Source organism: Uranotaenia lowii, chromosome 2, assembly GCF_029784155.1.
Source record: "Uranotaenia lowii strain MFRU-FL chromosome 2, ASM2978415v1, whole genome shotgun sequence".
NCBI lineage: Eukaryota > Metazoa > Arthropoda > Insecta > Diptera > Culicidae > Uranotaenia > Uranotaenia lowii.
This window is the reverse complement of record NC_073692.1, coordinates 112,795,501-112,823,285: the sequence shown is the minus strand read 5'-3', so window position 1 is coordinate 112,823,285 and position 27,785 is coordinate 112,795,501. Positions and strand designations below refer to the sequence as shown.

General features: G+C 34.2%; 1 protein-coding gene across 1 annotated transcript in view; it reads right to left on the bottom strand.

The window, feature by feature from the left end:
• The window catches only part of LOC129743641 (cGMP-dependent protein kinase, isozyme 1-like), a 118,708-nt gene that overhangs the window by 34,594 nt on the left and 56,329 nt on the right, over window positions 1-27,785 (bottom strand). Inside the window, exon 2 of the mRNA XM_055735719.1 lies at window positions 7,126-9,017. Coding sequence (XP_055591694.1) covers window positions 7,126-8,601 — 1,476 coding nt within the window. The 5' untranslated portion in view covers window positions 8,602-9,017. The remainder of the gene's footprint in view (window positions 1-7,125; window positions 9,018-27,785) is intronic.

Below are 27,785 nucleotides of genomic sequence, written 5' to 3'. Positions count from 1 at the left end.
CATTTACCATTCATGAACGATTATTTTTATTGTTGTCATTATACGGCTAAAGCATGGAACACGATAAATCTGGACGCATTGTTTATTATACCATAGAACTCCTAGTTGTCGGATCTAGAATGTTCTGACAGTATTTTGTTTTGGAATGTTTTTTCTATCAGTGCTGAAAATTTAATTTATAATTTTGGACACCCATGTCAAAAATCCGACTTGGTCGGGTTCAAACATCGCGAAATCGTTAAAAATGGTCAAATCGACCGTGTGTAGCGTTTTTAAACGTTTCCGTGAGATGCGTACTCTCGATCTGCAGGTTGATACCAAGCGTCATAATAGAACTACGGATCGGAAACTGCATTTGAAACTGTTGAGAACGATCAAGGTAAATCCAGGGCAGTCGGACTATCACATCGCAAGGAAATTCAATGCCGACCGTCAGAAGGATTCGTCTGCACGAAGGAATACGATCTTATCGGGCCAGTAAGCAATCAAACCGGATATTGAAGCAGAATGTAGTAGCCAAAGGACGTGCCCGGAAGTTGTACAACAAGTTTCTAACGAGGTACGACGGATACATTCTCATGAATGACGAAACGTACGTGAAGATGGATTTTGGGTGCCTTCCTGACCAAAAATTTTACAAAGCCACCGGTCGAGGGGATGTCCCCGCCAAGTTGAAATTCGTTTTTGGCGATAAATTTGCAATAAAGTGTTTGATCTGGCAAGGTATATGCAGCTGCGGACGAAAAACCCCAGTTTTTGTAAAAAACTAGACCATGGACTCCGAAATGTACAAAGAGGAGTGCCTGAAGAACGTTTTTTTTTTTCGTACATTAGATCTCACAAAGAACCAGTAAAATTTTCGCCAGATTTGACAAGCTGCAACTACATCAAAGAGGTACTACAGTTGTACCGGGCCAACGGGTGGATTTTGTCGAAAAGGACATCAACCCACCAAGCTGCTCTCAATTCGTCAAATTTTGGGCAATTGACGAGCAGACGATGAAGAAGAATGGTAGGACGACTCGGGATGTAACAGAGATGAAGAGATTGTGGAACAAAATGGCCGCTGAGGTCAGCGAATAGGGTGTTTTTCGAAATTTCATCAAAACAACATCGGAATATTTTTTTATTATTTTTCCTTTAAAGTGCAATAAAAACTCTACACTTTGAGTACAAAACATTTTCATTTTGTTTACACAGCTCCGAGATAGACCCTTTTAATGCGTCCAGATTTAACGTGTCCCATAATTTATGTATGTACATATGTATGTTTGGTAGCCACCTTGGGTGCATGGATTCACCGCAGTTGTGGCTAAGGCTTCAGCAACAAGTCACCATAGGTTACCATATATTCGGTTAATATCTGCTGCATGAGACGTTCAAGGGAATGGATTCGTAAGTAGAGTAACTTACTATATCCGAAGGGTAAAGATAGTTTGGTATCGAGAAGTTATTGCCGAATATACAACTAACTTACTATGCAAGTCTCTGTAGTCCCCGCCCCCAAGATTTGTTTTTAGAAGAGCGCGTCAAACAGCAGGAGAACTTAATAAGAGAAGTACTGCCACAGATACATACCCATGCGCTCAACTCTTTGTTTTGACACCCTGATGCACCCATTGAAATTTTTATTAGATATGAAATAAATATATGAGATATGATATAAATCAACAATAAAATTAAATTGATCAACAATAAATAAAAATTATATTATATTTATATATTATATTATATTAAATTATATTATATTATATTAAATTATGAAAAAAAAGGAATAAAAATAGTCGGTGTTTGACCAGACCGAATCGATTGTTTTAAAAAAATTGTACACGATATGATTTGACTTTAATGTCAGTCATAAGCGAGACAAATGGAAAACGAAACATTGAACGAACGAATATCTTGGATTACAAAAATTTGGATCATAAACTTTGCTAGCTTAATATTTTAACATAAGTCTCGAGTATCATGAAAAAAGCTTAACAATATTTTTTTTGTAAATGTGTATCATGTAATAAAAACAATTATTTTCAAACGGTATTATGTCAATCCGGTGGGTGCTATGATTAAATGTGCATAATGATCAGTTAACTGTGATGTTGAAAGTGTCCGTCTTACCCGACTTTCCCTTATGATTGTGTAAATTAATGAAATTATATGTTCACCTGAAAAATAACAACAATTAATTAAAAAGTCAAATGACCCTACGCTTAATAATATAGATTAAGCAGTTCCACAAGTTTTCCGCATTCTGACTGAAAATTCTCTAACCAAGTTTTTGAAGTTATTATACCGTAAAAGGTGATGAAATCCTCTTCCTTTATCAGTAAAAATGTTTGAATTTGTTTACTTTTCTATGTGAAAACAATTTAATATGGTATCGAGCTGCAATTTTCATTGACTAAAAATAGTAGGTATATTATTACCAAAAGAATATTATAAATTATTGGTAGGTTCAACATGAAAATAAGAATAAATTATGCACATTAGCTCGACATCGAAGTTTAAATTAGAAAATTCCCAAAAAGTCGCTGTAAACATCGGTAACTGTCGGAATCGAATTTTCGATTTAAAACATGATTGAGTATAATTAAAATTAATCACATGTTCATAAATTTTCAATCGAAGGTTTTAAAGTTTAAAAATTCAAGCTTTGAATATTTTGTCGCTTGCAAATAAAGTATTGGGTCCTGGAAATGACAGAAGGTAAAAAAAAATAAAAATTAAGTTATGCAGGCTTCCAAGAAGAATATGTTTTCAGACCACAAAAATTCAAAATAAAAAATAAAAAAACAAAAACAATCTTTAAAAAAATATTTCATAAAATTGATAGAGTTTGACGGCAAATTTATTTGAAAATAAAAACAAAATTTAATGTTAAATGTTTTGAATACAGAAATAAGTTTTTTTTTAACATTTAAGATGGATTTATTTCCATTAACTCGTATAGCCCTTTAAAAACTTCAAAGAAAAAAGGATTTATTTTAAGGAACAGGATTTTTGTGCTTCTAATTTATTGGTTGATTTGAAAGATTTAAGCGTAACAAATCTGAATCTGATTTTGTTTATAATACCTATTTCATTCGATTAGAGAAATTTTTTTTAAAATGACGATGCATGATTCTAAAAAGGTAAATTCTACATTTTTCTAAAAATTTGGAAGGATATCATAACATATATTCCTAACATTACTGAATAAAGTTTTAAAATTAATTTAATTTTTTTTAATAAAATTTGTTCAAACCTGCAAGACGATTAAATTTTACATTAGGGCTTTTAACACCCTATTTTTTTATTTGAAATGTTATTACTAGAAGAACGTGACTTTTACCGACAAGGCAGATAAATTGAGTTAACATTTTATTATAATTTTCAAAAAAATAAATTTAATTTTTTTTGGATAGACTTACCAAATTTTATAGTCAAACCATTAAAAAATTTGAACAATTTTCATTAGTTTGTCTCGCTTTTTCAAATCAAAATTTTTGTGTTGAAAAATAATTCGAAGCGGCAACTTCAAAGCTTCATTTTAATGTACAATGTTGACTCAATAACTATTTGATTTTCTGAGTTTTCCCAAATAATAAATTATGAAAAACGTTTCAATTCTAGATCGCATCACAATAAGCGTTACCACAAAAAAAAGTTAAACTGGTTTCAAATATATAGTGATTTTCTTCATCTTTAATCTTGTTTAATAACAATTTCACAAATGTTTTCACAATCAGAAAATCTAAAGAGAATGGACTCATTTATGGATTTATATGATTACAGATAATTTTTACGATTTCAGATAATTCAACCCTTCAAGAATGCTGACAAAAATTGCCAGCCGATTTTCAAATGTTAAGATTAGGAGATATTTTGTTACGCAATATTCTTTGTTTTAATCACTTTTTTCTGTAACTAGTTTAAAATTATTTTAAAAAACTTTCATGGATTTGGATGACAATTTTTTGCGAACCATTTAAATTCATATTATTTAAAGTTAAAATTAAAGAATAAGCATCACTGATATTGTAAAACACTTAAAATATATATTTTTAAACGTTTCGAAATATTTCAAATTAAAAAAAATTCAAAAATATATATTGGATGGGGGGTCACCGACCAAATGTTTTAACTTTTAGTGGAAATGGAAGCGTTACTGCAAGTTTATTGTTTGTTTTGGTATTGTTGTTAATACTAGCTGAATTTGAATTTCGAAAAAACTCACCCCCCATGGACGAGTCCTTCGCCAGCGCCTGCTTGGTGCCATGAATATTCCCAAAAATTAGGCTAGTTTGAACGCTGTTATGAATTATAAATCAATTTTAGAATCTTTCGGTTATGCCTGCACAAACACTATTCCAACTAGACCAAAAACTATAAACTTATAAGACCACGTGATTTCAAAACGAACTGACCTTGATCGTCTAAACGTCTGACATTGATGCGAGAAAAAAGGGACAATCCTTGAGAAAGAAAGAAAGTAAGAAAAAACAGCTTGTTTCTAGATTATATGAATAATATTCAACTTCCAGAAAACGTTAATGATGGCTTTCAACATATTACAACATGTTACAACCGTAAAACAGTCAATGAAAAGGTTAAACTTAAAAACAATTACTGTTCATGGATGTCGTTAGATCTCTGGGCGCTTACAAAAATTAAAATATTGAAATGTAGCAAGAGGCACTCTGATAATTTTCAACTAAAAGAAATGCTCATTCATATAAAAAAAATGTACTATAAAAAACAACAGTGCAAAAAACAATATTATGAGCGAATATCGAGCAAAACTCCTCATTACAAGCTCTGGAAAAACATAAACACACTTATTGGCAAAAATAAAGCTATCACTCCAATTAATCTTCCTGATGAACAAGGTGATAAAACCAACAATACTGAGGTAAGCGAAAAAAATCAACAAAATTTTTCCACGATTGGGAAAAAACTAGCTGAAGAAATTCCAACTAACTCTGAAAGTGATCATCTATCCCATATTCACCGAGTACAAAATACATTTGTATTCATATCCAGTTAGTGCAAATGAGGTCCGACTAATAATTCTATCCCTTAAGAACAAAAAGAGCCGTGCAACTGATGGATTTCCTATTAATGCTTTAACAGTGAAAAATTTTCTGAATTACTCATGCTATATTTCAATCACTACTTAGAGACAGGAGTTTATCCGGATTGCCTAAAAATAGCAAAAGTAATTCCCATTTTAAAATCAAGCGAACCTCATGACGTAAATAAAAACCACCCTATCTCAATCTGTCTTCAGCAAAGTTTTTGAAAAACTTTTATTGAACAGAATTGTGCATTTTTTGAACCAGGAAATTATATTATATAGCTTGCAGCATGGATTCAGATCGAGTAGAACGTTCATTGCTTTTACTGAGTTAGTTGATTCTATTATTTCTGAAGTCAATTCCAAAAATATTGTTGATGCACTGTTTTTAGATCTTAAGAAAGCTTTTGTCACTCAAAATTACGATATATTGTTGTCTAAACTGAATAAATATGGGATAAGAGGCGCAACTAATGACTTTCTTCGCAGCTATTTATTGGGAAGAAAACAGTTTGTTGCTAACGAGGATACAAAAAGCGACTTGAGCAAAATTGATATTGGTGTTCCTCAAGGAAGTAATATTGACTTGTTACTATTTCTCTTGTATACAAATGATCTCTATAACTTATCACTCTATGGCACAGCCCGCTTATTTGCTGATGACACACCTATTTTTTACCCAGCAATATCAACCGATAATATCATTCAACAAATGGAGAACGATTTGAAATAACTATCAAAATACTTCAACACACACCTACTTTCTCTTAACTATACAAAAATTCTAAATACCTACATGTTGTTTCGTTCATCACATAAAAAAAATATTTGAATCAACGACCTATGGAAGAAAATATTATAGAGAGAGTAAATCTATTTCAATTAAACCATACATTTCCTCGCACTACGTTATAAATATTTGTGTTCTCAGCATGATTAAAGTTTGTTCGAGTTTAAGTTTCTTTTGTTTTACTGCCAGACGTGCTGATAATAGTAGCATTACCAGGAGGCTCAAATAAGTTTTTTGGTGTGGGGGAATGTGGGGAGCCGCTACAAAAAAAATTAAGTAATAAGGTAGAGGATACTAGGAATTTGTTTTTTTTTGCTAATTCTGAAGACCACCGTGAGTGGTAAACATCTGATACATGGCTTGCAACTTGTTTATGTATAAAATTAGTATTAGATGAACTTATTTTGAAGTTGAAATGGTAAATTTAAAACACTGCACTTGGTTAATAAAAACCCAATCTAAAGACAAGATAGGATTTTTATTTTAGGTTGAATTCATATGTTGTGTAGTAAAGTTAAATAACTCAAGCCTAGGGTGATTTATGACATATTTCCGCCGGAGGCGAGCGTATTTCTAACTTGCTTTCTAACACTTATCAAACACCTTTTAAGATCAAGTAATTTCCCGTTACAAAATTTTACTTGGAAAATATCTCCTTGGGGGTGGAAGGGAGGGTGAACCCCTAAACTCGTTCGCACGGTTTTGCTTCCGGTAGATACACATTCTTACTTAATCAAAGCATTTCATTTTTCAATAAACCGATTTATTAAAAGTTTTTATACTAAAATTTCATTATAATTTTCATAGAAATTATTAGGAATCTCAAAATCTCAGTTCTTCGGTACATTAGAAAGATTATTATGATACTTTGAACTGATTTGATGGTTTCGAAATAAGAATAGATTTTCTCTCTTCTAAAAACACAATAATTTTCAATATCAACAAACATGTGTCCGTAGATAAAGCCATCACATTGGCGTTTTTGTTTTTGCTCCAGAAAGCTTGAGTCATCTGTAGACTCAACCAATTGCCAACAAATTAGCACCAGATTAATTGCTGCAAAACATCAATTCAACAAACAGAAAATCTTCGACAGAGGACACACAATTTTCAGAAGCAAAAAAAATGCGGGTTGTATCGCTTCGACCATTCGGCGTCGCGTGATCAACGCTCGATAAATTCACAATCTCCTCCGATTCGATGATGTGTTGTATTGATTGAACCAATTAGCGTCGCGAAATCGCGTCACTTGATCATATTCATTCGATCGATCACTTACCTTTTCTTTGACTGGCGCATCCACATTGGGCACGATCTTGGAAGTTTTGCGATTGAGTACCGACGATCCATTGCCCATTGGTCCGAGGATGCCCGATTGGATGAAAAATTCCTGAGCCGAGGGATTGAGCTTGGTTGCTGGAGGTTCCTTGGTTGGGGTGCTGGCAGCGGATTTGACCGAAGGTACTTGAAAGTTTGTAACACTGTTGCCGTTATCGCTGTTGTTGTTGCTGCTGCTGCTGTTTGGTCCAGATTCATCCAAACTCTGGTCACTTTCACAGGCACTATCACTAAAGCACTGATTATTGGGGAGTGCCGATGGGATCGATTCACTAGAAACGATCGATGGATCGGCTTGAATTGGGTTCACTAGCAGAACGTGATTTTCGCACACCGGGGGTTGTTCTTCTTTTGTGGGAGTTTTTTCCGGGTTCGGGGATATTTTCGGGGCTAGGATATTGGTACCAGTGATACCTGCGTATTTGAGGGAAAGCTGCCGGATATTTCCGTTGTTAAAGAGCGGATTTCGGCCGGCCGTGAAGGATATGTAGGATTCGTGGGAGCTGCTGAGATCTTCACTTCCACTTGTTTGGCGATCACAAAGCTCATCAGGACAATCTTCTTGCGATTCGTCTACACTGGAAGAAGCGGAAAAGTTGTGCTTCAGTGAGTGCGACACGAATTCCGCACTGCTATCCGAGGGAGATAGTCCGGGAAAACTTTTGTGACTTTTCTTCAGAGTACTTCTTCGTGGTGAAGGAATCGAGATAGAGGGAGTTTTTTCTTCATTTGAGAGTGCGGACTTGGGTCCAAGTTTCTTCACAACGAACTCAGGATGAAAGGGTTTGTAGTGTGAACCAAAACTTGGCGTTGAGAGCCTCTTGGAATGTGTTGAGTGCAATATTTCGAAGCCTCCTGTCTGCACGGACGTTATTTGAGATCGGCTTGGAGACTCGCTCAGATTGCTTGCGTACTTGTTCTCTTGCGTAAAAACAGTAGGCGTATCGGGATGCGTGAAAGCCTCCAAAAGCTTAATTTTACGGAAATCTTTCTCCGATGTCGATATCGGCCTACTTCGATTGTGCTCACTTCCAACGATCGTTTTATTGACACCTTCTGGCGATTCTACCGAGTGCGATCCCGACGAGGACAATCCGTGATGTTTGCAATTGCACTTTGCGTACAAACTGCCACAAGTGTTAGACTTGCGGAACCACGCGCGAAGTCCCAAAGCCGTTGCTGGCTGCTTCGATGGCTGAGACTGAGACTGAACTGATTTGTCGTTTTGGGACTTTTCGTCTCGCACCTCGCAGCAATCCACAATCGACACATTTGATTGTGTTAGTCCGGCTGCTGCTGTTGAGTCTACTTCCCCCGGACGCGCCGCCACTCTACCAATCACACCCCCTTCATCCTCCAACACCACTATTCTATTATCACTTCTTATTTGTATATTTTCTCTCGTAATCGTCTCCATTCTGAAAACTATATCGGTGAGCCGGAGTTAACTATGTTACCGACAACTATTGTGAGCGGGCAGCTGCAAAGGTCGACCTTTTTCCGCCCTCCGCCCACCAAGAGAAGTGCTACTTTTACCCAAAACAAAACTTCTTGTGCAATCTCGGTGCTCGAGCTTTTGTGCCCGGTGAGTCCGGTGACCGGTGTGAAGGTGAGCCTGGTGAGTGACCCCTTTTTCCAAAGTCCTCGATATGAATGAGTGGAGTTGCTGAGGGTGGTCGATTTTCTCCAGCAGCAACGGCTGTTATGTTTTGATTTTCTGATTTCTTTTTACGATTACACAAACCTACCCACCGGCACCGGTTTCAAACCCTGCCTCCCGCGGGTAAGGGCAATGTAGGGCAGCAGCTCCAGTCAGTCCAGCGTTAATGTTTCCTGAAAAGGCAAATCAGAAGACAGAAAGTAAATAAAGGGACATGTTTTCCACCAGCACACATTTATGGAAACGTTTCATGAAGTCGAGAAAGTGTTTGATGAAGACTAAGTAGTGGTTTTCGGTCCGGCAATGTTTATTCGAATGTCTCAATTTGACTGAAGTAGATTCTGATTTAACTCCCTTTAAAGTGTCTGAGAACTTTTACGAAAATATTTTACTATGCCAATCGTTGTTTATGCGTGGTACTATGAAGGGGGGGGGGGGCGATAATCAGGGTAATTACACCCCCCCCCTCCCGGGAAAACCGTTTCAAAATTTAGAACTATTTCTAGTAGGTAAACCCTTCAATTTTCAAAATTTTCCACTCCGTGAGGATGTTAAAAACCAAAAGAGAAGTTATTTGAAGCCGTTATGGTAAGAAAATTTTAAATGGAGTCACATTTTCCGTTGGGGCGATAAATTTTGCAATAGGCACTTCTGCTGGCAGTCAACTTTTTTATTTTTTTTTTACCCTCGTAGCTGTTATTAAGAATCCAATTAATTTATTCTCTATAAATTCACAATTTTTTTCTATGACTACATACAACTTAAGTTCTATGAATAACTTGATCGTTTAGGATACATTGTTTATATAATTTGTCAAAAATTTCATTAACACATGGGCTACAGAACTTAAGTTCGCTTTCACATACGTTTGAACAGTCGCCTTAAACTTCTGTTGGTGCTACTCATCAACTCTCCGTTTAGTGAAATTACAGTGTTACGGTTTTGTACCAAATTCTCTTTCGATATAGTGTTACACTACCTGACTCATAATTACAAAAGAGACTAAGTCCCCCATTTCGTTGCCTCAAATTCTTAAATCTCTTTACCTTGCATTTCATGATTTTTTATGGTTGTACTTCATTTTCCCGAAAACCATTGCCCAGAATGAAAAATCATCAGAATTTCAATCACCAGAAATCCACTTCCCCAGATTTTTTTTTCCCAGAATAACCATTTCCCAGAAATTTTTTTACCAGAATGAACCATTTCCCAGAAAATTTTTCGCCAGAATTGCCATTTCCCAGAAAATTTAATATTTTTATCCAACCTGAAATTCAAAAAATTTAAATAGATTTTTTCCACAAAAATTGGGTTCTCATAATACTAATCTTTTGTGGCAAAGCCGCAACCAACGAGGATGAAGGGGTCGAGGCGGCACAAAGCCACCGAAGCTCCCAAATCCGAGGTGGCCGCCAACCCGCCGTCGGAAGCGGGGGCCCAAATACATTGGTCTAGGTCTGCCGCGGCTTCCTAGGTCTGCGTGAAAGTTAGAGGTGATCTCTTAGCTCCGTCCGCCACGCGACAGCGTGAATGACAACATGTCTTTCAAGTTCGAACGCGCAGCGTGAGGAGTCGGATACCAAAATTTTTTTTAAAGGACCTGTGGTTGTCACATCGCGAATCTATTGACAGTGTATTGATCCGGATGGTTTGTTTACTTAGTGGTGAAAATTTCATCAAGATTGAAGCAGTCAGTCAAAAGTTATCGACGATGGAACGCGAAAGGCGAGGGAAAATTCTACACACTCACGTAGAGAAACCGACGTGGTCAGGGGTAAAGATCGCGAAATTCCTGAAATATCCAAAATCGACTGTAAATTCGGTGCAGCAACGTTACCGGGAGACCCTTACGATGGATCGAGCAAAACAAACCAGGCGTAAAAGTGGAACATTTGACCGGAAGCTGCGAGCAAAGGTTATTCGATCAGTTCACAATGAACCTGGAATCACCTTGCGTAATTCGGCGAAAAAGTTCCAGACGAATCACAGTATAGCTCAACGAATTTGTTTGCGAGAAGGCTTGCGGTCGTTTCATAAGGTTGCAAGATTTCCCGGATTTACCCGGGTTTGCCCGGATATTTAATAATAAATTTGAGAAGAGTCCGGCCCAGCCCGGTTGCCCGGATTTCTTTGAAAAATACCCGGATTTTGCCCGGATTTATTTACTTTATTTGGCAAACCAAACAAAAAATACATAAAACACCTCAAAAACGAATTTTTTTGAGTAAGTTTTATAAAAATAATCATGAAAGGTTTTTTGGAAGCCTTAAATATGGTTGAAAATCTATCGATGAGTTTAGATGAAAACAAATATTTTTCAATTTTTTTCTTGATTTTTGTTGAAGAATTTCTCAGTTTTGAGAAAATTTGCCCGGATATTGCTCGGATAAACGGTGATACAGTCTAAATTTGGTCAATGTCAACTTGACGTATTTCTTTCAATTTTGCATTTAAAAAACCTGAACACCCCTCAGTTTGAAGGTGTGTGTGTGTGTGTGTGTGTGTGTGTGTGTGTGTGTGTGTGTGTGTGTGTGTGTGTGTGTGTGTGTGTGTGTGTGTGTGTGTGTGTGTGTGTGTGTGTGTGTGTGTGTGTGTGTGTGTGTGTGTGTGTGTGTTGCTTCTATTTTGAATTCGGAATTCACTCTTCAGTGGTCAAAATGTCGTCCAAGGTAGAAGAGCAGCGTATCAAAACTTTGCTCGCGCATCGCGAAAATCCGAGCTACTCGCACGCAAAGCAGCCAACATCGCTAAAAGTTGCCGAAACAACCATTAAAAATGTAATTAAAGTGTTTGAGGAACGTTTGCCGACAGTCAGAAAGTGTGGATCGAGGGAAATCAAAAACAGGAAGCCGCTGAGACGACAAAGAGAGTTGTCGGTAGTATCAAGCGAAACCCAAACCTCTCTCCCCGAGATGCCGCAAATAAGCAGGGTGTATCGTCTACAACCGTGCATCGAGGCAAAAACCGAGCCGGGCTATCGACTTACAAGAAGGTAGTGACTCCAAATCACGATGATAAACAAAATACGTTGGCCAAAGCGCGATCCCGGAGGCTGTACACGACGATGTTGACGAAGTTTGACAGCGTGGTAATGGACGACGAAACCTACGTCAAAGCCGACAACAAGCAGCTTCCGGGACAGGAGTTTAATACGACAAAAGGAAGGGGAAAGGTAGCAGATATTTTCAAGCACATGAAACTGTCAAAGTTCGCGAAGAAATATCTGGTTGGGCAAGCCATCTGTACCTGTGGCTTGAAAAGCAGCATTTTCATAGCTTCCGGGACTGTCAACCAAGAAATTTACGTGAAAGAGTGTTTGAATAAACGTCTGCTGCCTTTTCGGAAGAAAAACGCTTGTTCCGTACTGTTTCTGCCGGATTTGGCATCTTGCCTTTACTGTAAAAAGGCCATGGAGTGGTACGCCACCAACAACTTGCAGTTGGTTCCCATGGACAAGAACCCTCCCAACACGCCAGAGCTCCGCCCAATTGAGAAATACTGGGCTATTGTCAAGCGGAACCTTAAAAAGACCAAAAAAACTGCTAAGAACGAGCAGCAGTTCAAGGCAAACTGGCTTTCTGCGGCGAAGAAGGTGGACAAGGTGGCTGTGCAAAATCTGATGGCAGGGGTTAAGCGTAAGGCCCGGCAATTCGGATTTGGAAAAGCGGAAGCCTAACTGAATATTTTTCCTGAATTTTATGCTAATTAAACTTGAAAAAGAAATTTAATTTGATTATTTAAATCAAACGATTTCACCAATTTACACGCGTTTTCTGCCAGTAGCTGTCAGTTGACAGTGTCTCTCGGCTGACTCAAATGGACATAAGGCAGCACTGCCATTAGCTGTCAGTTGACAAGATCTCTCGCGTTTGGGTTTGCTAATGTAAGGGCCTCTTTCGGTCAATGAAAGTGATGGCATTCGGGTCGGTGCTTCACGCTTGCGCTGGGTGATTCCCCCGTGTGCTATACTGAAGTGTCACAAGTCCCAGTATCCTGATGTTTAAAACTTTTCTCTGGTATGGCTTTTGAAAACTGTTTGGCTAAAAATTTCCACGAAAATGGGTTCTTGAGGGTAACTGGGAAGTACTGTTTTTTACAGAGCACATCCCAAAAACACGCATACAAAAAAAAACAATCTTGTTTGGATGTACTTTGGAACACTTTTGAAGGAAAAAAGTGCTATGTTTTAACTTGCCGGCAATTGCTCTGGTTTATTTGGGGGACAATATTTTAGCCTTACGTATATTATTTTGCCTTTCTTACAGAAAGGTATAGTAATCGGTCGATTTGGGAGATCATTAATTATGGGTCTTAGATATACCTTTATAGGTACCTATCGAATCAGCTCGACGAGTTCAGACGATGTCAGTGTATTTGTGTGTGCTGGTGTGATTTTTTGTAAACTTTGTCACGACGTTTTTGCGAAACTGGGAAGTACAATAAAAATGATTTTTGTCTTAAAAAAATAGATTTTTTTCCCTCTTCAATGTATAAAAGAAAGAAAAAAAACAAAATAGTTTGAAAAATAAATTTTCATAGTAATTATCATCAAATCATCACTCCAAAAACGTGTCAATATGGCTGGCTAGCCACAACCAGCAATCACTAAACTCAAGATTATCGTATATATGACGTCAAATTATACGTGACGTCATAGATACGCGCTTGCTATTTAAAAGTATGGACCTGTCGATGTGTGGAAGGGAGAACAGAGAGGCTTCACTCCCACTCAGGTTTTGATGTCATCCTGACAGAAACCGTATGGGAGGAAGAAGACAGTTAAAATTTTCCCGGCCTATGATTTTTTTTTATTTTTATGGATCAGTTTGATACCGATCCATTACAAAAATTTCGGAACCGAAGCCCCTAATTTGAATCATAAAAATGGTTTTCACCAAGGGGTACTACCCCAAAATTGATGAAGTCGTTGATGAGTACGTCATGCCCACACTGCATGGTACGGAAGCGATAGTAACTTCGCCCAACATTATATTCAGGCACAGATTGCTCTGAGAAGGGGAAAGCAACACGGATACGCGGACGATGAATGTCCTCTCATCTTCTCACATGCCGTTCGTGCTTACGAAGCTTTTTCTTAAGCAGCAACGACAGGAGAGTATTTCGCCCGTGGAAGCAAATTAAATCTAATAAGACAAATGCTACTGAATACTCTCGAGCTTTAAGCTCTCGGGCTTGTTTTTTTGTTCCCTTTTCTCTTCCTCTCTTCAGATCTAACGTTGCGTTGTTGTTGTTGTTGGGGTTGGTGTCTTGCAAAAACGATGACTGCTTGGAGGTCGATCTGAACTTTCACTTGCTGAAGCCAATGGAAGATGACAACCAAACAGTAGCGCCACCAAGCCCTCCATAGTAGAGTTTGAAGCATTTGGGATTTTTTTGGAACATGCATAAAAAGCTAAAAAGCTAATAATCATTATTGACAATGTCGAAGAAACAGAAAAAAACATTTTCGCCAGGTTGACCAAATACAAAAATGACAAAATCGACAAAATTGAAAAAATTGACTAAATAGACCAATTTGACAAAATTGACGAAATTGACAACCTACATAATTCATTGATTTGACAAAATTCACTTAGTTGAAAAAATCATAAAATTTGATGAAATTTATAAAATTGACAAAATCGAGAAAATTGGTCGATAAAATTCACTGAATTGACAAGATTGACAAAATTGACAAAATTGACAAAATTGACAAAATTGACAAAATTGACAAAATTGACAAATTTGACAAATTTGACAAAATTGAAAAAATTAACAAAATTGACAAAAGAGAAGACAAAATCGACAAAATTCACTAAATTGACAAAATTGACAAGATTGATAAAGCTGACAAATTTGAAAAAAAATGACTAAATTTACGATGACAAAATCAAAAAAATTCACTAAATTGACAAAATTGACAAGATTGATAAAACTGACAAAAATCGACAAAATTGACAAAATTGACCAAATCGACCAAATTGACAAACTTGGCTTAATTCATTGATTTGACAAAATTCACTTAGCTGAAAAAATCATAACAATTGATAATATTTATAAAATTGAAACAATCGAGAAAATTGGCAGAGTTGACAAAATTGACGATGAAAAACTAGACAAAATTCACTGAATTGACAAAATTGACCAGATTGATAAAACTGACAAAAATCGACAAAATTGACAAAATTGACCAAAACGACCAAATTGTCAAAATTCACAAAATTGACAAAGACAAAATCGATAAAATTCACTTTATTTAAAAAATTGACAAAATTGACTGGCGAAATTTACAAAATTGACCCAATTGACCAAATTGATAAAATTGACAAGATTGACAAATTGACAAAATTGACAAACTTGACAAAATCGAAGAAAATTGACAAAATTGAGAAAATTGGCCAAATTGACAATGACAAAATCGACAAAATGCACTTAATTGACAAAGCTGACAAAATTGACAAGATTGACAAATTTGAAAAAATTGACAGAATTTTCAAATTTGAAAAAGTTGACAAAATCATGAAAATTGTTAAAATCGACAAAATCTAGAAAATTGGTTAAATTGACAAAATTTACTAACTAACAATGCTGACAAAATCATGAAAATTGATAAAATTGACATTATTGACAAAATGAAAAAAATGACCAAATTAACAAAATTAACGAAATAGACAAAATCAACAAAACAGAATAAAAATCTCAAAATAACAAAATTAAAAATACTACGCTTTCAAAATTTTCAATATTATTAATTTTCAAAATTTATTCTACAGATTTTCTACATTTTGGTATCGTATTTTACTCTAGCAATTGAAATTTTATCCAATAATTTTATCTATGTATTTGTTTCCTCTACTTCAGAGGTTGAATTATTTGAAATACATGGTCAGGTATCTTTTTTTAAATTGTATTCTTAATTTTTATACCCCTTCCATTTTGAAGATATCATATGCTGTAACTCCAAAAGGAGTAAATTGAGTTAGATTATAATGTCATAGAAACGGAATCATACATGATATTCCAGAATCTAGTTATTCAAAAATCTCTAATTAGTTGCAAATAAGGTTATTTTTATGAAATTTATGATTATATAAAAATACTTTTATCCTAATAAAAACTTTGAATCTTTATTTCCTAAATTCATTTTGGATTTATTGCGTATGAAATTCATTAATCATAATTCATAGTTCATTTTGTTTTATATGTACCCAAATATAATTTACAGGCTGTAAGAAAGGCTACAATCCACTGTCAAGTGTATTAAATCGGGTTTTTTATTCTAGTTGCCTTTAAGGTTTTTGTAGTTCAATTTTTTTTTAAATCGGTACAAACTCAAGATCTAAAATAAATATCAAAGTTTTGTAACAAAACTTTGATTTCAAAACAAAAAGTGATTGTATTAATTTAAAAAAAAGTAGATTCTTGATTTCAGCATCATAAGTCAGATTTTAACTTAATAATATATTTAGTTATGAATAATTTATTCTTAATTCGAAAATGAAAAATATCAAGTGTGTTTTTTCGTTTGATACACAAAAATTATAATTTAAAGTTTCATTCAAATTCAAATTACATTTTTCCGTTTAAAATATTTTTAATATTCATATGATGGCCTTCTAAATGAAAAAAATATATCTATTGCAAAATTGACAGTAAAATTTTAAAGATTGATAAATTCGAGTGAGATCGTTGAATCTGTACAGATCAGAGGCAAGATGTTAGATGAACGTGCCTGTCGTGACTGATGGTTCTTCTTTCTCAATATACACTTGAACTCTACACAGATTCCTATCCGATTCAATTAAATTCTCGCTAGAAACGACGAAAACGATTCGCGCTTTATCACAACTCTATACAAACTGCTCTAACCAGGTCGACCAAGCTTTCCTTTTCCTCTGAGAGAACACTCAACACCCAAAAAGCTCAATTGGAAGCATCCCATTTTCAATACCCAAAGACTCTCTCGGTTCAACTCTCCCACGATGATAGGAACGTACGAAACCTATACTAGCAAACCATTCGGAATAAAGTTGACCTTTCGCTTAATGATTAATGACTGATGTACACACTAAATTTCATGTAATGATTCCCTGATTTTTTTTTGTAATTATTATTTTTACTATTTTATAGTTTTCATTAACTATAACTATCAGTGTTCTCAACAGTTAATATAATTTCAATCCTGTTAACTCAAATTAAACTATAACTCTATCAATATTCTCTACATTCGCCTTTACCTCTACTCTTTTTAAATAAAATTACCGCATGAAAATATCTATAAGGACCCGTTTTAATTTATTAGACATTATTCAAAATAAAAATTCTTCAGATAGGAGATAGGATTTTATATCTGTTTTTCAGATACGTAAAGTTATAATCATGAAAATTGGGGTTGGCAAAATTAAAAAAGCATTTTTTAAGAACATTTTTTTTCTCCGGATTCTCTTCCTGAAGAATGATTCATCTATAACATTTTTGTAAATGAATCAATTGATATCTCTCTAAAAAAACTATTACTAAATGAATGATCTTTTGATCATGCTTTAATTTTATGATCTTTACTTTTGACTCATGATTCTTGATTGTAAAGACTGATGTCTTGTGTTTTGTTTCGATTTTTGACTCTTGATTTTCAATTTTTAAATTTTTTAACTCATGTTTCATTTTTCTTTCCTTCCCAAACATAATTCAAAATTATTGCATCTTTACTCTCTAAACTTTATATTTGATTTTTGAAGCCTTACCTTCTGGTGTTTTTTACCCTTTTCTCAGTAATCCTTCCATAAGTTTTCAACGCCTGACTGTATACTCTCAATAAGTCCATAACTTCACTTTTGATTTCCAACCTTTTTTATACTCTTGACTTCTAACCCAGGAACTTAAAATATTTATCTAATTTTTTTATACTCTGGTTTATTTATGATTCTTGATTCTTAATCTTTACACTTGATTTACTACTTTTTATTCATTCGTCTTTACATGACTTTTAACATTTACTATCAATTCTAAAATCTTTATGTTTTCATAAATTAATGTAGATTTCTGAACTTGTCTTGTTTTTTTTTTACCTTTGCCTCTTGAATAATAAAATTATCACATTTTTTTTAAAATTTTTTTTTTATTCTTACATTCTCACTACTGGCTCTTGGTTCTTGCCACTTCTTATGCCTTTTGATTTTTCTTTAACTCTAGACTATTAATTTTTGACTCTTTATATTTATCTTTAGATTTATTTTTACTCCTGAACTTCATTCTTAATTACTTTGGACCATTGACCTTTGACAATTGGTTTTGATTATTCGCTCATGATTTTTATCAATATCTGATCCTTCACCCTTAACGCTAGCTTGTTGTCTTCTAGTCGTTGAATTTTAAACTATAAACCTATTTTTTGTACTCTTGACTCAATGTTAGATACTTGATTTTTATCCTTTATCGTTTGATCTTGATTTATTTTTATCTCTTGACATTCAAATATTTTTTTTTTACTCTCGTTTCTATAGTCTGGTCCATACTATTGACTTTTGTCTTCATCTATAGACCTGTTATTTCTTTTCTTACTTTGGATTATTCTTGAATTATGACTGTTTTTTTTTTAATCTCGATAACTTAACTTTGTCTTCGTAACTAGTCACCTAGCTCCTTATTTTTTATGTTTTTTTTTTACCTTTTACTCTGAAATCTCTGAATACTTTTTTATGTTATGGAAATCAAATGTTTTTCAATACGTCTTCACTTTTGTCTCCTTATTTGTGACATTTTTCTTGTCTTTAATGTGTTATTCATTTTTGACTTTTAATTTTAGCCTTTAGTTTAAGTCTCATAAAACTATAAAATTTGATTCACTCGACATTTTACTTTTGACTCATGATATGTTTTTATTCCTTGAATTTTCGACTCGTAGAAACTCTAACTTTATAGAATTTCTTTTCTTCTTTATTGACTATGGGTTTCTCACTTTAAACTCACAATTGTTGCCACTTGACAAATTGCTTGTCGATTTTTTTCTTAGCTATTTTTTTTGTTTAAGTTACATTCAAACTTTTACTCCTCTTGGTTCTTGCCACTTCTTATGCCTTTTGATTTTTCTTTAACTCTAGACTATTAATTTTTGACGCTATATATTTATCTTTAGATTTATTTTTACTCCTGAACTTCATTCTTAATTACTAACTCCCTCTTGGACCATTGACCTTTGACAATTGGTTTTGATTCTCTTCTTCTATTCGTTGAATTTTAAACTATCAACCTGATTTTTTTTACTCTTGACTCAATGTTGAATACTTAATTTTTATCTTTTATCATTTGTTACTTAACTCACGTTTTTTTTTATTTTAAACTTTTGACTTTTGAACGATTGACTATGGTTTATACTTAAACTACTGGACTTTTCATTCTTGTCATTTGGCTATTTCATGAGTCAATCTGACATTCAAATATTTTATTTTATTTTTACTCTCGTTTCTATATTCTGGTCCATACTATTGACTCTTGTCTTCATCTATAGACCTGTTATTCCTTTTCTTAGTTTGGATTATTCTTGAATTAAGACTGTTTTTTTTTAATCTCGATAACTTAACTTTGTCTTCGTAACTCGTCACCTAGCTCCTTATTTTTTATGGTTTTTTTTTTACCTTTTACACTGAAATCTCTGAATACATTTTTATGTTATGAAAAACAATGTTTTTCAATACGTCTTCACTTTTGGCTCCTTATAGGTTCTTGAATCATGCTTCTTGATTATTGGCGTTTCAATTTCAACTTTTGCTTCTTGACTTTTATTTTATTATTTATATTCTTGACTATAAAACAACTTTCAATTTTTACTCTTAAAACTAAATTTTCAACTGTTGAATCTTCGACTCTTGATTATTTCATGAGCATGTTTAGTTTGTTTTTTTTCTGCTTCCGACATTAAGGTATTTTTTTTTTTTACTATTGCTTTGCAATTCTGGTCCCATAAAACAATAAAATTTGATTCACTCGACATTTTACTTTTGACTCATGATATGTTTTTATTCCTTGAATTTTCGACTCGTAGAAACTCTAACTTTTTAGAATTTCTTTTCTTCTTTATTGACTATGGATTTCTTACTTTAAACTCACTATTGTTGCCAATAGACAAATTGCTCACCGAATCTTTTTTTTAACTATTTTTTTTTGTTTAAGTTACATTCAAACTTTTACTCCTCAGCATCGACTTCAACCAATTAAAATACTTAATTTCCATTTTTTTTTATTCTGGACTTTTGCAAGTTGAATCCTCTTTCTTGGTTCTTTAACCTTGATTTTATACTTTTGACTAATAACTTTCGATTCTGTACTTTTTACTCTTTTTTTTTAGTTTGAATTTCTTAACTTTTTATTCTTTACTCTTTTTTTTTTTTTTAATTTTCGACTTTGACTTACTTAATTTCTTGACGTTATAAACCCAAATTTTAACTGACGTCTGACTTTTTTCTTTGAGTTTTTGAATTCTTAATCACTTGACATTTATGTAAAGGCTCCTACACATGACTCGTGATTTTATACCATTGGTTTTTTTCAATTTCCTTTCTTAAACATTTTTAATATTACATAAGATTCTGACTTCTTCATCCGTTTCTTTTTTTTATATTTTTTACACATTAATTCTTTTCTAAACTCATTAAACGTTAGATAATTTAAACAATTGACTGACTAGGGGTCTGTAATTCACCCTAGTAGGACTCTTTGAGGACTTTTCCTACCCCAATGGGACTGTTTTCAAAAAAAAATTTTTTTTGTTCCTTCTTTCCACTAAAGACAGTTATTCATCTTAGCAGGACCCTTTGGGGACTTTTCCTACCCCAACGGGACTATTTCCACAATTTTTCAATTCATCCTTCCCACTAGGGACTGTTATTCACCCTAGTGGGACCCTTTGGGGACTTTTCCTACCCCAAACGGGACTATTTTCGATTTTTTTTGTTTCTTTCCTCCCACTAGGGACTGTTATTCACCCTAGTGGGACCCTTCGGGGACTTTTCCTATCCCAACGGAACTATTTCCACAATTTTTCAATAATTTCTACCCACTAGGGACTGTTATTCACCCTAGTGGGACCCTTTGGGGACTTTTCCTACCCCAACGGGACTATTTTCACAATTTTTTTATTCCTTCTTCCCACTAGGGACTGTTATTCACCCTATGGGACCCTTTGGGGACTTTTCCTACCCCAACGGGACTATTTTAAAATTTTTTTGTGTCTTTCCTCCCACTAGGGACTGTAATTCACCCTAGTGGGACCCTTTGGGGACTTTTCCTACCCCAACGGGACTATTTCCACAATTTTTCAATTCATCCTTCCCACTAGGGACTGTTATTCACCCTAGTGGGACCCTTTGGGGACTTTTCCTACCCCAAACGGGACTATTTTCGATTTTTTTTTGTTTCTTTCCTCCCACTAGGGACTGTTATTCACCCTAGTGGGACCCTTCGGGGACTTTTCCTACCCCAACGGGACTATTTGCACAATTTTTCAATAATTTCTACCCACTAGGGACTGTTATTCACCCTAGTGGGACCCTTTGGGGACTTTTCCTACCCCAACGGGACTATTTTCAAATTTTTTTGTGTCTTTCCTCCCACTAGGGACTGTAATTCACCCTAGTGGGACCCTTTGGGGACTTTTCCTACCCCAACGGGACTATTTCCACAATTTTTCAATTCATCCTTCCCACTAGGGACTGTTATTCACCCTAGTGGGACCCTTTGGGGACTTTTCCTACCCCAAATGGGACTATTTTCGAATTTTTTTTGTTTCTTTCCTCCCACTAGGGACTGTTATTCACCCTAGTGGGACCCTTCGGGGACTTTTCCTACCCCAACGGGACTATTTGCACAATTTTTCAATAATTTCTACCCACTAGGGACTGTTATTCACCCTAGTGGGACCCTTTGGGGACTTTTCCTACCCCAACGGGACTATTTTCAAATTTTTTTGTGCCTTTCCTCCCACTAGGGACTGTAATTCACCCTAGTGGGACCCTTTGGGGACTTTTCCTACCCCAACGGGACTATTTCCACAATTTTTCAATTCATCCTTCCCACTAGGGACTGTTATTCACCCTAGTGGGACCCTTTGGGGACTTTTCCTACCCCAAACGGGACTATTTTCGATTTTTTTTTGTTTCTTTCCTCCCACTAGGGACTGTTATTCACCCTAGTGGGACCCTTCGGGGACTTTTCCTACCCCAACGGGACTATTTGCACAATTTTTCAATAATTTCTACCCACTAGGGACTGTTATTCACCCTAGTGGGACCCTTTGGGGACTTTTCCTACCCCAACGGGACTATTTTCAAATGTTTGTGTCTTTCCTCCCACTAGGGACTGTAATTCACCCTAGTGGGACTTTTCCTATCCCAACGGGACACAGTTCCATATCACTTTTTGAGATTACCTCCCCGAAATTCAATCATAGGGTAAATGATCTTGAGCGGAACTAGTCAAAATCTGATCTTGAGCGGAACCATTTACTTTTCCTAAAATTTAGGCAATGATTGTTTATAAATCTTATCAAATTGTTGAAAAAACTCTTTTTCAAGATCTTTTCATACAAGCATTGACATTTTTTCTAAAATTTATTAACTGAAATAATGTTATTAGAAGATTTAAAAACATATTCATTTCTACTGCAATTTTCATCAATCTACGCTGACTTTGAACGTCAATTTATGTCACCCTTGACCTATGTAAACTGATTCTCAATGAATAAAATGATAGAAAAATTCATAAAAAAGCATTATTCAGGTTTTTGTAACAAGTTTTCTATCAAAATATCAATTAATGGCGTTGTTTTTAAAAGTAAAATATGATCTTGAGTGGAACCATCTTTGATCTTGAGCGGAACTACTAGCTTCCGAAATAAACCGCTAGGTGCGCTGCCTTTTGCCTTATGTCTCACGCGTGGTTTTTACCCCTGAATGTATGCAGCACCTTTTATATATAAACTTTAGGGACAGAAAAGATGTAAAATTAAGTTCGAATAGAACAAAAACTAATTAATTGGTGCCACAGCGTACCAAACTAGGCACACAAAAAGTTTAATTTTTAGGGGTACAAGAAATGAGTTCTTGATTCTTTTTTTCAGAGGGACGACGGGAGGAGGAAGGCTTTCATACATATTTTTCGGCATAATTCGAGTACTAATGCAGCCAATAAAGTTAAGTCATTATTTCAGAATAATAATCACTCTTTTTGGCCCTTACTTTTTGTACTTTAAGAAGTAGCTTTCTAGGTAGGTTGTTTTCAATGTTCACAATCCAATTGAAAACGATATACTATCTAATAAACAAAAAATCCAATTTGTTTTTACACACATTCCTTCAGTTTTACAAAGTGTAGCAAAGTACACTGGGTTAGTAATTTTATGATATTTCACGATTCAATTGGTGGCCAAATATTGAAAACCTATCCGATTTCCTTGTGTTTGACTTTACACTTGAGCTCGAACTGGAAATAGGTTTGAGAAACAATTGTTTTATCAATTGAGCGAAATAAATAATGATTCCATAAATTTTAATATAAATAAATATTAACGTGATTCATAAGAAACTGGAACTTATTATAAAATGTATTCTATGAACCAGTTGTCCAGAGCAAGGTTGCAGAAATCGCAGAAAAATCTGTTTTTTTTACAGAATTTTGAGGAAACTTTTATCACAGCATCTGTGTCACAAAGCACGATATTTTGAAATATTTACAGATCCACAGAATTTTTGAATTTTGAATGGATTTCCATAATTATAATTTTTTGTGTTTATAAAAAAATTAAGTTTCTTACTTTGAATTAGAAAAGTATGAAAAGATTTTCAACGTAAACTGATTTTTCCCAACTAAAATTTAAAAGAAAAAGTATGAAAAGATTTTCAACGTAAACTGATTCTTGCCAACTAAAATATAAAAATGACCAATTTATCATGAGATTCCAATAAAGTAAAGGAATAAAAGGAATAAGAAATAAAAAAAAAGATTTTTTCTCAAAACATTGATGTTGAGCAAAGTACAGTTTTTTTTGCTAAATCTGTAATTTAAGGCACCTTTTTTTGTATTACTGACATTGTCGTTACCTTCAAAAGTTGTTCGGGGCAATATGACTCTAAACACGCACATTAAAAAAATCAATCAAATATTCTTACGAGTTTAATTTTTGAGTTGAAAAATAAAATAAAATTTTAGTTTAGAGAATCGATTTCTTCAATATAGGATACAGTGAATCAAAGTGAAAATTGGACTTTTTTTAAAGCAAGAAATAAATTTGAACGGATATTTTCAGAACAACTTTGGAACCCTAAGTTTCTGTTTTTACGTAAAAAAAATTAATTTTTGAACTTTAAAATCTTCAAAGATGAAATTTAATTGAAGTTTTCACAGTTACACAAGTATTAGGAATAAGTGCTATTAAAGATGTTGACATAAGAAAATGGTTCCGCTCAAGATCATATTTTAGTTCCGCTCAAGATCAGCGTAGTTCCGCTCAAGATCAGAATTCTTACTTCAGTAAAACAGCTCTAGAGCTATAAGGATTTACTCTAAAATATTTTGAAAATCATCATCGGAAAGCAGAAACCCAGATCCATCCGCTGAACTGAAAAAAATTTTGTTCGGATCTATCACAAAGCCATACCGCTTGATCAACTGTTCTGAGTTGCGTCGAATTGAGCCAATTAGTTCCGCTCAAGATCATTTACCCTAAACCATTTCACACAATCTTCTTTTCAACAATCCAAATTTTCTTCACTCAACTCTGCAGTACAATCACTGAAAAACACAATACACGGAATTTGTCTGGCCGCCATCTTGAGAAAAAGATCCATTTCGAAGCACTAACAATCAGCCGTACCAGATATTATTCCTTAATTTGGGACAGTTCCCTTACGGGTTACATATTGTACGCCTACCAACCACGCCATTGTCGTGACTGATGGTTCTTCTTTCTCAATATACACTTGAACTCTACACAGATTCCTATCCGATTCACTTAAATTCTCGCTAGAAACGACGAAAACGATTTGCGCTTTATCACAACTCTATACAAACTGCTCTAACCAGGTCGACCAAGCTTTCCTTTTCCTCTGAGAGAACACTCAACACCCAAAAAGCTCAATTGGAAGCACCCCATTTTCAATACCCAAAGACTCTCTCGGTTCAACTCTCCCACGATGATAGGAACGTACGAAACCTATACTAGCAAACCATTCGGAATAAAGTTGACCTTTCGCTTAATGATTAATGACTGATGTACACACTAAATTTCATGTAATGATTCCCTGATTTTTTTTTGTAATTATTATTTTTACTATTTTATAGTTTTCATGAACTATAACTATCAGTGTTCTCAACAGTTAATATAATTTCAATCCTGTTAACTCAAATTAAACTATAACTCTATCAATATTCTCTACAGTGCCTTGAAATATTCTGCGCAAAAGTGAAATATTAATAATTGGATACCGTCAGCTGGGGCAACATGCAACAATTTTCAACTTCAATGGCTTCTAAAATCTTAATTCTTACAGATAATCATACCTTAAGTACATAAAAAGTTTTAAGGTTGGTGAGACACCAAATTGACGTAGTCAGAAAAATTATTGGTTTTACCAGTTAGGAAAATTAGGAAATTTCAAAATTTAAAAAAATAAGCGATTTTCAACCTTCTTAGTTGCAACAAACTCTGTAATTAATGAAAAATCTAAAGAAAAAACTTGAAAATTTATAGTTTTTGATACATTTGTGATGTCATAACGCATTAAGCAAAAATAGCAGTAATTGAATTGCTCGATTAAAAATTATACATTTTTTCTGTTAACAATGTTTTTAAGAAAAAAGTCTTAATTTGCTGCATACATATACGGGTAAAAAATTCTACAAAATATAATATTATCTTAAATCATGTAAATAAATCTTAGGATGAATGAAATTTTAATGTTTACAAACGCATGATGCAAAATAATCATATCCCAGCATATGGAAACGCGATTATGAGCTTTACTTCTGATTTGCATTTTGCTGCATTTTGCCCCAGACAGCTAACTGAATTATAAAAATATTTATTTATAAAAATTTGGAGATTGTCCGAACAATATTTATACACCAACAGTGTTGGTATAGGATAATGAAAGCAATATGAAATTTGTAGGTGATATCAACAAGGCAATCCGCCATACTAGGTAAAATTTTTACGGCATCGAAAAATGTATAAATTTATTCATCTGTTGCTCGATTTTTTAAATTTTTTATGAGAATCAAAAACTTTAAAAAACTCTTTCACGATGTTAAAAACTATGTCATCATCAATTTGTTATCATTCAATGATAACTTTATTACAGTATATTGAAATAAAAATTGAATGAGTGTTGTGGTATACCATAGTACTTTGAGAAATATATAAGGTAGGCCATTCCGCTCTCTTTCAAAGTATTAGTTGGAGGCCCCGAAAAATAGTTATGAAAAAAACTGGCAAATGTATGGAATTTATCAGAAAATCACATTTTTCTTAAAATTGACAAGCATTAAAATTATGACAAAAATATGCACTTATGCATTTTTAAAGCAACAAACAATATTTGGCTTTTCAAAATCCCTAAAAGTAATATGCAATGGGCTTTTTGTCGATTTCAAACTAAAATCTGGTGATATTTTTGCCTTGTGTGGCCTTTTCCTTGTACGATTTGTATAAAAATTCAAACAAATTGACTTTTAAACACGGAAACATGAAGTGTTTTAGATCATTAATCAAATTTTTAACGTGGACAGAAGAAAATATTACATTGCTTGCTCTCAAAAAACAGGGACAGCGAGAAAATTTTCTTTTGAATGCTCATTATTTATGGTTCAGATCCAAAAATCCAATGCAAAAAAAAGTTTCCGATGACCCTGAAGAAACTACCTTTAATCTGAAGCCCTTTTCAAAAGAATCGAATGGCTATCGACGGAGAAATTAATAATTTTGATTGCCATTCTATATAAAATTGCCAAATTCTCATAACTATTTTTGTTGGTACGCAAGCGTGCTGTGTACATACACGGAGCTTCGAAGTGAAGTTAAGCGCAATGGCCTACCTGTTATTTTCCATGTACTATGGTGGAATACAAATGTTGCATGTAACCCTGCTTTTGCATGATGCCTCCTTTGACAGTATGGTGTTACGTAAACTTTTGTGAACCCTGTCAAAATACGGGTTGAGTTTTAGAGTCAGGTTGTCAAAATTTTTCAGCACGTATCTGGGCCGGAAAAATTCGCGCAGTTTTATCAAAACTGGCAAGATCCGGACACATGATTTCCAAAAACCGGGCATAATCCAAGCAAATTTTGCCAAAACACAAGAATTACTCAACAAAAATCAAGGAAAAAAAACAAAACAAAATCCTTCGGCCACAATTCACAATAAGAAATGAGTTTCAGATAAAAAATAACAACTACACGATACTTCAGATTCTTTATTCAGAAAAAAAAAATCAGAAAAATAATCAATTGTCAGAGTTTCAAAATCTGTTTTAAATTCATAGAGATTGTTTTAATAATTTCATTTAAAATATTCGCATTTTCGCACGTAAAGTTTCCAAATGAGGATCAATAATATTTCGGTTTGTAAACCTTGTGCTAATATAAAGAAGCTCATTAAAAAAGATAATTGATAGATTCCTTAAAATTTCCTTCTAATCAACATGAAATGTGTTATTTTCATCTAATTAATTGACAATAAGAAATAAGAGATTCTTAAACGTGCTTATTTTTCGATATTTGCTTAACTCCCTGGTATACAAACAAAGAAAACCATTTTATCAACATTTTCTTGCATGGAACATTATATGTAGATTCGCAGATTGAAGTTGTGTTAAAGGATATCGAAATAAGTGTATGCAGAAGATAAGTAAGATAATTTCAGAAACTTATCTAATACCTCTGATTTCGTTCA